General features: G+C 38.7%; 1 protein-coding gene across 3 annotated transcripts in view; it reads left to right on the forward strand.

Annotated features, from left to right (window-relative positions):
• Nucleotides 1,037–12,570, forward strand: part of CBFB (core-binding factor beta subunit) — a 47,785-nt gene continuing 36,251 nt past the window's right edge. For 2 of the 3 annotated variants that reach the window (XM_018062100.1, XM_018062102.1), the window contains exons 1-3: nt 1,037–1,390; nt 1,619–1,705; nt 6,569–6,685. In XM_018062100.1, coding sequence (XP_017917589.1) covers nt 1,313–1,390; nt 1,619–1,705; nt 6,569–6,685 — 282 coding nt within the window. In that variant the 5' untranslated portion in view covers nt 1,037–1,312. The remainder of the gene's footprint in view (nt 1,391–1,618; nt 1,706–6,568; nt 6,686–12,570) is intronic. The other variant, XM_018062101.1, reaches the window with a different exon arrangement.

A 12,570-nucleotide genomic window follows, 5' to 3' on the forward strand; every position in this document is an offset into this window, starting at 1 on the left:
TGGCACTAACTCCTGTTAAGTTTAAGTGCATTCTTACAATCCTTTGCCATAAGACCAGCTACTGTCAAAACTGGCACCTATTTGCCATACTTGGACTGAGTTTTTGACAAGCTGAGATTTTAAGGGTCAGAATTTATTGAGGACCAACTTTGAGTAAAGCTCTGCTGTAAATCCCATGTCAGGCTGTCTCCAGCCTGAGCTAAATGACTTCCCTAGAATTTGTGGATCTTGTCTTTTAGGATTTGATTGTACATTTGTGTAAATATATGAACCGGTATTGGGTTATTAATTCAGCTTGTTCTTTGTAAACTTAAATTTATTGAGTGTTCATCATGTGCTAAAACTACATAAAAGCTCTCATGCCAGCTAATACCGCGAGCTTGCGAGTGCCTGCATTTTGTAAAAAAAGGAAACTGAGGCTTTGTGGTCCAGTGCCCTAAGGGCCCCATCCAGCAGGCAGGGGAGTGAGTGAGGTCCCATTTGAGGCCCTTCTAATTCCAACAACTCAGACCTTTCCACCTTGATGCGAATTCAGTTGGATCGCTTTAGTCTCTTTCCCCCGTTAGTCTTTGATGTGCACAGCCTGCACCCCTCCTGGTCGGTTTTCGGAATCTCCAAGGACTTAAGTTTCCAAAGGAGACTTTGGAGTCTCCTTCAAAGTCTCCAAGGACTTAAGTTTCCTGGCGTTCAGGTGATAATTTGGGGTTACTCCGCGCTGCTGGGGAGCCCAAAAGTTCCAGGCAGAGTAGAGGAAAGACTCGCGTGGGCCGCTCCCTATCTCCAAGAACAGGGCAGATCCCCCACTCAACGAAGCGGCCGGCCAGGAGAAAAGGGGCCGCGCGGCCGCGGGAGGAGCCGGGTTTCGCTGCAGTCCAGCGGCCCCGCAAGCGTACTTGCAGCGCATGCGCGGCGCGGGCCGCAGAGTTGTGAATGGTGCGTTTTGTTTGCCGGAGTTTGGGGCGGGCGGGCGCGCGAGGAGGAGAGGTGGGGCCGACGGGGGCGGGGCGGGGCGGGCTAGCGAGGTGGGCGGCGAGAGGAAGTGGCGGCGGCGGCGGCGGCTGGGGGCGGCGAATGTTGGATCCGCGCGGGCGGTAGGCAACGGCTTAGGCGGCGGCGGCGTGGGCTGGGCTCGAGCGGGCGGCGGCACCTTAGACTCCCGGGCGCGGGAGCCCACGCGGGCGGGCGCCTGAAACAAAGGGAAGCGAGAGTCAGGGCGCCGCGGGTGGGCGGTCAGTCGGTCAGCGCGGAGCCGGCCAGCGGGTGCCCGCGGAAGCCTGGAGCCCGGCGGCCGGCGCGGCCTCAGGGCGGGAAGATGCCGCGCGTCGTGCCCGACCAGAGAAGCAAGTTCGAGAACGAGGAGTTCTTCAGGAAGCTGAGCCGCGAATGTGAGGTGAGGCAGGCGGGCGGCGGGGAGGCCGCGGCGCGCCCCGAGCGGGCCCGGGCGGAGAAAAGTTTGGGCGGTGCGGCCCCGGGGATCCCCGCGCCGGCGCGCCCGCGGAGGGGCAATCTCGCCCGGGCAGCCGTCTGCCCGCTGACTCTGCTTGCCCTTATCGGGGCGGCGCGGGGCGGACGGCGTCGCGGATTTGGCTCCTGATTTCGGGCCGTCTCTGCCTTGCAGATTAAGTACACGGGCTTCAGGGACCGGCCCCACGAGGAGCGCCAGGCGCGCTTCCAGAACGCCTGCCGCGACGGCCGCTCGGAAATCGTAAGTCGGCGGGACGGGGGCGCAGGGGAGTGAGGCGCGCGCGGGTCACTTGTTGCACTGGGGCCGCCGCGGCCCAGGCCGGTTCCGGACGGCGCCGCGAACGCCGCGGCTCCCGGAACTGAGCGGGCGCCGTCTCACTTCCTACTCGGGATTCAAAATGCGAAACCAGACACTGGCGGGCCGAGTCCTCGCGGGGAGACGCTTCCCGGTGGCCTTCGGCGGGTGGATTATGTTTCCCACACACGACTCGGCGGACAGTTTGCCGCGAGTGGATCTCAAACCCGAGCCCAACTAAACCAGGAAAGGTCACTGTGTAGGCTGTGACCCTGATTAAAGAGAGGGTCGGGATATTATTAGGAGATATTAGTAGGAAGAAAACACCCGTAGGGAAAAAGAAATGGACTTCGTTCAAAATCGTTTCTTGGGCAATAGTTTGGTTCTTAAGCTAGATTTTGCGTAAATCTATGTGTGAAGCTATCTCTTTTTCAGTAGAGCTGAGAATAAATCAGAGGGTAAATCCAGGTAAATCCAGTTATCTGTTGTCCTAAGAGAAAAAAAGCCCCACCAAAACGTGCCATCTTTTCGCATATTAAGCTTCAGGAGAATCGGAAAGAAATCTTTTTTTCCCTCCAAACCTAAAAAAAACATATCCCGCTTAGGCCTGCAGTTTTTAAAGAATCGCATGGATTTGCAAAACCCATAGTCTATCTGAGGCCCTGTTTTAGATGCTAGATTTGGTGCTTTACCTCCACCAAACGTTATGTTGAAAAAAAATTCAAGTGTCCTAGTTCCTCTCCTTTTGGTTTGTCCTATTGGCGGTGCTAATGAGGAGAGAATGATGGAGTCAAAAAGTGCATCGGAAAAAACTAAAGAGTAGAGGCTAGTTGTTAATTTTTTAAGAAGTTGAGGCACTGTATAATGGAATCTGATGATCTGCTCCATGATTTGGGCCTGTGCATCTTCACACACTTGAAGCTACAGGCGCAGTTTGAATTTAGGTTAACAATAGCAAGACATCTTGGACCATTTGCTTCTCCCATTCCCTGTACAGGAGAGAATATTTTTATTGAGACATAATTCACATATCATAAAATTCTCCCTTTTCATCACTGATATCAAGTTTATTTTTTAAAAATATTTTGATTTTAAGACAAAGGCTTTTTAAATTGTATTACAGATAATGAGAAGATATGGCCAACTTTACTAGGAACTCTAGAATATTTGGTCATTATTGCACATTATAAAAGAAAATCTCTAGCTTTTAGCCTGCTTCCTCGAGTAGTTGTGATTATTATATGATTCAGATGTATAGGACAAATAGTTTTTAGTTTTGGCACTAAGTGGTAGAAGAATCTTTCCTTCCTTAGTTGGTTCAGTGATTATATCATCCTTTGTCTGGATTTCCTTTTGGAAAAGGTGGATGGTATACCCAACCAATGGATTTCTTGGAAGTAATTGATGTAAGTATAAAAGATGAGCTATAAAATGCTATTGTAATTTTTTAGAGCTGAGGGTTTTGGGGAAACCTAGGGAAATATAGTTAATAGGGTGTTTTCTGTCATATCAAATTTTACTGCATGTGATTATGAATTGGAAGTATAAGTGTATTTGAATATATATGAATTCATAGTATATTTCAATTACTGTATTGTATATAACATGAATTTACTGTTATAACAGTATTATAGGTTGCTTGTATTTGTTATAAATTCCTCTTCAGGGATAAATCAGACATTCTGATTCTAGGCCTTCTTCCAAAAATCTGATCCTACAAATTTTAATAAATTCTTAATTTCTGACAAGTATTTAAGTTACAGAAGATAGGTAGTTTGAATTTCATCTAGGAATTGTGATTAAGACAGCACAGTTTAATGTGTTGAATAATATAACTTTGTATTTGGAAGGAATTTCACTTTTTCCTCTCCAGTTTTCTCCCTTTAATTCAATGTTAGCTATACTTAAATTAACGGAGTTTTAGCTTCTAGGGGATAGAGACCACATTAATTTCATATATGCCCCCTTTGTATGGGTTTTGCACAGTATCTTTTGTATCATAAGCACTTGATTATTTGAATTTAAAGGTAACTTCATTTAATGTCCCAAATTTATCTTACGACTTGTAAACAGGCTGTGGCTTTTACTTATTTGGTGGTGGAAAACAGGTGGGGAAAGCCATTTTTTTTTGCTTCTATTTTAATAGCAGCCATGTATGATAAAAATATATAGTTCTCCAAACTATGTCCAACCCTTCTCTCCTTTTATTTTTTATTATGAACACCTCCTTATCAGTGAGGTTAATAAAGAATTTATTTTGTATTTAGATGTAAAAAAAAACAAGGCTGTGATGCTCATCTCTTCTTAGCTATGAAACTTAACAAGACTCTGTATCATAGCATGAGATAAGCATGATTATAGGTGAGGGGTAGAATCTATTTGGTAAAATCAGATATATCCCTTATATAAGCTCTTGTATTATAGTAAGAGTATTAAGAGATATCTTCAACAGTAATGATTAATAAAAAATACTTATGAGAGGTATGGTGACTACTGTGAAAGTGGTAAAAACTTTGTAATCTTGAAGATGGAAGAATAAAAGGTATGTTGGATTGGCTCAAGTGTGCTATTTTACAATTTAATGAAACCTCATAAAATATACTCAGGACATTCTGAGAATTCTCCATACAGCCATTTTTACCAGTGTGGATTTTTATGTTTTCAAATAAAAATTTCCCAACTCCTGTGTATCGTAGATGTTCCATTAAAAAAAAAAAAAGTTCTGTGGTCAGATAAATTTGAGAAATGGTATTCTAGAGTGTGTATCTGTTTTTACTACTTCTCCGGTCTCAGAGAGGTATGTTGATGAGATAATGGACATGAAGTGATGAAGCAGGAAATCTCTTCTGAGGTTGGCCTTCAGGCAGGAGGTGAGGTGAGGTAATAAGAGTTGCAGAATGGCTTTACTTAGCCCAGAGCTGATTTGGGATACACTGTGACCGAGGGGTTTGTTACTAGGTGACTACTGAAGAAACATGGCTGCCGGATTTTGGCAGGGTATTCATTCATGGATAGGATCTCTTATCTGTTCATTGTCTGAGACTGAAAGAGTTGGCTGTCTTCTTCAGCTAAGAATTACTTCTCATTGTATTTAGCAAATACATGTAGCATTTACTGGGTGGTGTTCTAAATACTTGACAAGTACTAGAAACTGAGGTTCTGAGAGAAGTGATTTGCCTCAGGTCTTCCTAGGCAGTTTGCCTCCTAGAGTCTGCTTTTCACTTCAGTGGTTGTTTTTTAAACTTATGCTAATAGTTGGCAAAGTTCTTAAGGTTAATATCGTAATATCGATGTTTGTTCAGTCTCTATTCGTATAAGTATTTACCACAAGAAAAGGTATCCCAAGTGATTAGGGAAATACCATTAAAGTTATCTATAGAGATTTAGCAGTTAGATTGACCACTGCACCTTCTAGTATGAATCATAGAAATAGGAAGTGCTGTAATTTTTATCTGTAAAGAATCTAAGCCCCTGTCTTTGGGAACTAGTGGATAGCTGAATCAGCTAATGCTTTAAACAAATTGCCCAAGAATGTGAACCCTAGCTTTCAGATGAAGACTCTATGCTTGGAAGCAAATCATGCTTTAGAATTTTAATTAGTAATCTAAAACAAAAAGTTCTCTAATTTCAACAGAGTTTACATTTATTTAGATGATGAAAAGCAGAATTTAATGCTCTTTATTATTTCTTTTAGAATTTCCCTGGGAAAGAGAGACAGTGCTACTTCCATTTTTAACTTGGGGAAAGTATAGAGTTAAATTGCTCTGGGGCTACACAGAATGACACTTGATTGAAATGGTTTTAGATTGTTCTGTCTGTTGAGCTGTGCCATCCAAATCTTTTATAAATATTAGATGAGTACTCTTTTGTTATTGTCAGATCCAGTTTTCCTAAAGTCAGATTTTTGAAAATAACGTTTTTAAAAATTCATCCAAGGTTTTAGAGAGATGAGTACTGTCATATCACATGCTAATGTATACTTTATCAGAGGAGAGACAGTCCCAAGTGCATTTTTTTCCAATAGTGAGCTATTAGTTAATTAACATTCATTCATATTCAGTGTGCAAGTGATTGGAATTTGGGAAACTCCGGATAAAATAGACACCTATGGGGATGAAAAAGTGTGTGTTTTTTAAGCTGAGCCTTTCCTGAAACTGGAATTTTTGTCTCTGAGAGTGAGTTCTACTGAAAACCATAATGGAGGATATTGTCTTCATCTTATAAATTTTGGTTATTAAAAATGACTGAAAATGATATTTGGTTAGTTTATTCATGATAATGAGATCCTCCCAATGTGATATATCAGGGAGATATTTGCACTTCCAGTCATCTCCGAGGGCATTTTTAGCATGGTTTTTGAAGCATAGTGTTTCTTTGAGCACGGAAACTCAAGAAAAGTTAAACTGTCTCATTTACACAACTTTAAATTGTGGTATGCTTTAAAATTCAAAATATTCAGCTCTTCAGTGATTTTTACTGAAAAATATAAGTTCTTAAATGTAGTAATGGGGGCTTCTGGTTAGACATTAGCAGTGCGTTGTACTAACGTCAGCAAAAAATGACCTGAAAGAAAGTATTGATTCCATGTCTGATTTTATATTTAAGCAGCCAATGGCAAATGTCCTCAAAATGGAATCAGATGTTTGTAACTTAATACTTAAGAAAAATGACGAGTGCATGTTTTTTTACTTTTAAGTAATCTTGGTGCTGCCTGGCTTAAGACAGAAACTGATGTAAAAATAAATGACTGCCTGCATAATTTATGTAATGTCCTGCTTCTGATCCTGTTTGTATTGATTTTTCTAAAAGGCTTTTGTGGCCACAGGAACCAATCTGTCTCTCCAGTTTTTTCCGGCCAGCTGGCAGGGCGAACAGCGACAAACACCTAGCCGGGAGTATGTCGACTTAGAAAGAGAAGCAGGCAAGGTAGGAAACATTTCTTTGCAATTTGAAATACTGTGGATTGTTTTACTATTAGAGATTACCTGATGATTGATATTTTAAGAAAGAGATCACAGGTCTGATTATAGACGTGTGGTCAGATTTGCTTTCATTCCATATTAAAAAGATACAATATAATTTTTAAAAATCAAGTGTTTTTATAATTTCATTGCTAATATCATGCTTATGTCATTTGCCACAGAAAGTTCTCACCCTTAAAGAGAGTAGTGTGCTTTTTTATATGTAACATTTGAAACCTAATTACTTCAAAAGTGTGGACAAGAAATTTTTTGTTTTACTAAAACGTGTGACTATAGTGTCTTTTTTTTTTTTTAATGAAATTTAGAGAAAAATGGAAACAGACTTAAGCTTAAAATTTAATAGTATATAGAAATGATTCATGGATAGGTTTCCACTTCTTAATATAGCAAATTTGATTTTGAGAATATATGAAAACATTAACATGGAAATTTTTTTTGTTCTGAGGAAAAGCTTCTGGGAAACAAATATCTTAAAATTTTTATGTAGGAAGTTTTAGATCAAAGATATGATAAGTGTAGGTAGAGATGTTTAAGTTGAGAGCCCTATTAAAATCTAAGTTAAATGAATTATGTGCTTTTGATGAAATGTTAATGAATAGTGTCTTGGATTGGTTCATCTTTTAATGTAGAAATTGACTTCTTGAAATAAAATATTTAAAGAAAAAAAGTTTTTTTACCTCATTTTGTACTCAGTCTTTCTCCTGTTTCCTTTGCGGCATGTTTCTATACTTGTTTTTATTAACTTGCTAAAATTCTTTTCTAAGTGTCATTCTGAATAGTATAATCTATCACTATTTGCGAAATATGAGGAACATCTAAATATTCCTTTGAGGAACTTAAAAGATTTTTGTATTGGGCTGTATTATAAAAAGGATTTTCGTATCTTGTATATATACAATGAAGAGTTGTGGTTTTTTTTCCTTTTTAATTTTGTGAAATAAAGTGTGATCTTTTGTGAGTTACAAACCAACTAATCTTTTGATGGGGAGAGGGAAAATAGATTACAGAATTTTAAAATGCGTAATAAGTTTAAAGTTTGCTTTTTTATGTATTAGACTTGTTTGCTTGGAAGATTAAAAGCAAATGTTCCACGTTTTACTACTTGGTAATTAATATATAAAGGAGAAATTGGAAAGTAATGACTGTACGATTATTGCTTTTTTGTCTGTTTGGTATGTGAATGTGTGAATGTTGTTTTCCTTGTTCCAAACACTTCCTTAAACTTTAACTTGTTAGCTCAGATACTAAAAACATATATCAAAAAATATCTTTCCTCTCAACTTTTTTTTTTTTCCTCTCAACTTTTATGCTAAACTCTTAGGATTTCATGACTGACATCTCAGTGTTACTAAAATCTTCTAGTAGCTAATAACTAGTAAATGGGTGTTAATTCTACTAGAATATGTTTGCTTGAATTAATGATATCTGTTTAGTAGATTGAAGGCCTTATTTTCCTTGGACTTAAGCTGTTGAGATGTTTTATAGTTATATGATCAGCAAGAACAAAAACCTTAGATAGCTTGTTCTAGAATTTAGAGAATGTGTTTTCAAATATATCAAGAAAAATGATAGAACTGATGCAAGAAATCTGGAAACTTATATTTTATTAATATTTGTTTTGTGATTTTCTTCTGTAAAGTGCCAGAGTAAATATTTTCAGTTTTGCAGGCATATGATCTCTGTCGCAACTTCTCAAGTTCGCTGCTATGGTGTGAAAGGAGCCATAGACAATGTGTAAACAAATGAACGTGGCTGTGTTCCAAGGATGGTAATACTGGCAGAAATCTGTATCTTTCCCTCAGATTTAAATTGGTAAATGTTTGTGTATAGATGATATATTTCTCATATATAATTTTACCAATACTTTCTACACCAGTAGAATCTAGGAAAAAGAAAGCATAAAAAAAAAAAACCCCAACAACATTTAAAGGGAAAAAAACAAAACCCTGCTAGTATTTCGCTGTTTACCACTAGGATAAGTATAGCAATGAATTTAGAGGAAAGATACTAACCCATGTTTTCTCATCCATAGAGCTCAGGCTCTTATTTCTCTTCTGATAACCATTAGCGTTTATTTCTGTCCCCATAGGATTAGAAGCAAAGCGAATTGAAGCAGTTTCCCTAAATGTTAATTATTTGCCTCTGCTCTTTATACTAAATCCAAAATCAGTGTCTCTTCTTCCACGTACTTTCAACCTAGTTAGGTCCTAAAGCAGCTTAGTTCTCTTCCCATTCAAACCCAGCTTTGAGAAATTGAGCCTTTAGAGTTACATGTAAATTGAGGTTAAGTCCTGGCTTCATATACTACTTCATTTATTCTGTAACTTTGGACAAGTTATTTAATCTTTATGGTCCTCAATAAAAGGAGGTTAATGAATGTGTCCCAGGGTGGCCCTAGTGATTAAATAAAATAGTGTATATAAAGTGCTTAGCTCAGTAACTGGCAGAGTTATTCAAAAATTCATTCATTCAGAAGGTCTTTGTTTAACACCTATTATGTAATTTAGTGAGCACTGTTTTAGGCGCTTGATATATGAATAAACAAAACAAAGATCCTGCCCTACAGGTTGTTTTGTGGAAGGAATGGAAGAACAGGCAGTATGCATAGTATATAAGTTACGTAGTATGTTACAAAGTGATAAATGCTCTGGGGGGGATACAAGGAAAATTAGAATAAAATAAGGTTCATCAATGAACAGGAATGTTTGCAATTTTAAACAGGATAGACTGGGTAAAGAAGATCATATTTGAGCAGAGACCTAAAGGAAGATAGGGAATGGTGAGCAATGCAGATATTTGAGGGAAAGGTGATCCAAACAGGGGAGATAGCCTTGTATAGGCCCTGGAGTGGGAGCTTGCACAGTGTGTTTGTTAAACAATAAGTAGGCCAGTGCGGCTGGAGTACACTGACCAAAGAGGAGAGTAGTAGAAGAGATTGAGGAGATAGCAAGAAGCCAGTTTATATGACTGTGGGAGGCCATGGGAACAACAATGGACTTTTATTCTGAGTGGATTGGAGAGTAGTTTCTGCTTTTTTAGCAGATGAATTATATGATCTGCCTTTAGTTTTGAAAAGATCACTCTAGCTGCTGGGTTAACAGCAGTTTTAGCAGGCAAGAGTGAAGCAGGGGGACCTGTTGGGCTGTTGCAGTAATCTTGGTGAGAGACCAGGGTGGTAGCAGTGGACACGGTGAGGAGTCATAGTCCAGGAATATCTGAGATAGAGCCAACAGGATTTGCTTATAGATTGGAAGTGAGGTGTGAGAGTCAATGACTACAACTTTTTTTGGTTAGAGCAACTGGGAGTATGGGATTGCAGTCATCTGAGATGAGAAAAGCTGTGGGTGGAGCAATTTTGAGCAGTTTAGGGCATGTGAGTTTGTGGTGGTAGCTTGTTGCAGCTTCTGTTTTCAACACTCACCCTTAACTTCTTAAATGATGGCACAGCTTTTTCCTAAGTGACCCTTTGTCTGCTTATCTCAAGATTTCAGTGTCTTTTTAAAAAAAAAAAACAGCTTTATTAAAGTATAGTTTACTTACCAAATAATGCACTCATTTTAAGTGTATAATTTGAGTTTTAACAAATGTGCACATCCATGTAAACACCACCCACAGTCCAGATAATATTTCATCCCTTTCTGCCCTTTCACAGGAATCAGAGTGGCTTAGCTGGCTGGTTCTGGCTCAGGGTCTCCCATGAGTTTGCAGTCCAGCTGTTGGGGCTCTTCAGTCTCTGAAGGCTTAATTGGAGCTAAAGGATCCCCTTGCAAACTCACTCACATGACTTTTGGTTGGTGGCTTCAATTCCTAGTCATATATTCCTTTCCATAGAGAGAAAAAGAATGAGGTCATCCTGCTTTTTATGACTTACTCTCTGATCACTTTTTTCTTCTTGTTCATTAGAAGCGAGTCACTGTGTCTAGCCCACACTCAGCAGGGAGGGAGGTGGTTTATTCACATATATGGGAGGAGGCTGGGATCATTGGGGCCATCTTAGAGGCTGGCTTCCAGTGTTCACTTAAATCTGATGAATTCAGGAAAAAAATTAGAATGCTAATAGGAAACAGAAGTTCCATATTCTCTTAGATTTGAAATATGGCTTTATGATCTAAGAAAATGGGCTTCACAAAATCAGTCTTTTTATTCATTCTTTCTGCCTTTGTGTTTGTTGGAATATTTTCAAACCTAGAGTCTTCAATAAGAAGGGTCTGTTAGTGGATAACTGACCATCAAGTCAGAGCACACACTTTTATAGTCTGCCTTTCAAATATATTTAAAACTTTTGCACCCAGGTACCTAGTGAGCTATTGACAGATAAAGCTGACTCTTTATTAACGGTCTTTCTTAGAAGAGGTTTAAAATTATACTGTATAGTGGAGAGAGCTCTGGATATGAGTCAGAAGACAATCACAATTGTTTTCCTTAGCTGTAAATGGGAATCAGAATGTCTTCCCTGTTCATAAACCTCATGTGAGGATTAAATGAAGTACCAGAATATGTGAAAATGCCTTAATTGTCAAGCCCTATCCAAAGCTAGACTATTTGATAGGTTTGTAGAGTGAGATCGTAGATAATCAAGGATTTTCAGTGCTATAGAGGCCTTAGGTCAGCTTCACTTCAGGTAGCAGTATAGTGTTGGGAGACTACATCTTTCCCCAGTGGTCCATCCTGGTATTTTATAAACCTAGACAGCCAAAATGTTCATAATTCATAATTCTCCCTTAACTTAAACTGCTTTCTTCTAATTTAGCTGTCAGAAGACAAGGAATGCAACAGATTAGAATTTAAATCATTCTTGTGTGAAATTTTTGTTGGATCAAGCAACACCCTGTTCCTTTGATCTTTCCTCTTGGAACTTACTTCCAATTAATTTTTATTTCAAACAAATGCAAATGGTTATGGTTGACCATAAGTTATTAGTCTTGAGTGGTCAGATTAATGGTTTTTGCATGCATTTTGTGTTTTTTAAAGCCTCCTTAGATTTTAAAATAAATGATTATGCTTACTGCATAATCCTAGTTTGTGAGCATGAAGTTAGAGGGTATGAAAATCTTATAAACTGAAGAAATTATAGTGCTATTGTTTGTTTTCTATTTTTTCTATGGAAATTGAATACACTATCTAGTTTTATCCAGATATACTACATGTGGTCCCAGAAAAAGAGGTTAAACTTTCTATAGTTTTTGCATTGCTATTTATTACTTATAATTTTAATTGATAGATAACAGTAGCAGACATTGGGAGTAGTTATAAAGTGGCATTAGAGCAGTTAACTTTTAAACTTTTTGATAAGTTATATGTTTTACTTATTTTTCTTTTCTGAACATTCATACTTAAAAAATCTTTTTATCATTCATTTTCATCAGCATAAAATAACAAAGCAATTTAATAGCCTTTGATTTAACGAATGAAGACAAAAACTCTTAACTTTAAATGTCTTCAGAGTTCTGTAACTGCTGCTTCTGGAGCGGTTTGCTTATTTGCTTGCAGAATCTTTGTCCCAAAATAAATATTGTGTCTGTTTATATACCATCCATAATTTGGCAGAGTTTAGAGCACTCTCTTTAGCTTTGAGAAATTCCTGTTCAAGCTCAGAAGCAAGTTTCTTTCCCTCCTTAGACAGCCCAGTCACTCCAAATAAAAGAGATCTGTGGTAACGCTTTGGAATGTGGTTTTCCCCAAGAGAAACTGAGGCAACTTTACAACTAGCTTGTCAGATACAGACTTTTAAGTGCTTCAGTTCAACTAAAATATTAAGTATATTTTCTAGCGCTTAGTGCTAGATTTAGTGCACTGAAATAAGTAATCTGGGCTTTTTAGAAAAGTTTT

This window comes from Capra hircus, chromosome 18 (assembly GCF_001704415.2).
Source record: "Capra hircus breed San Clemente chromosome 18, ASM170441v1, whole genome shotgun sequence".
NCBI classification, from domain to species: domain Eukaryota; kingdom Metazoa; phylum Chordata; class Mammalia; order Artiodactyla; family Bovidae; genus Capra; species Capra hircus.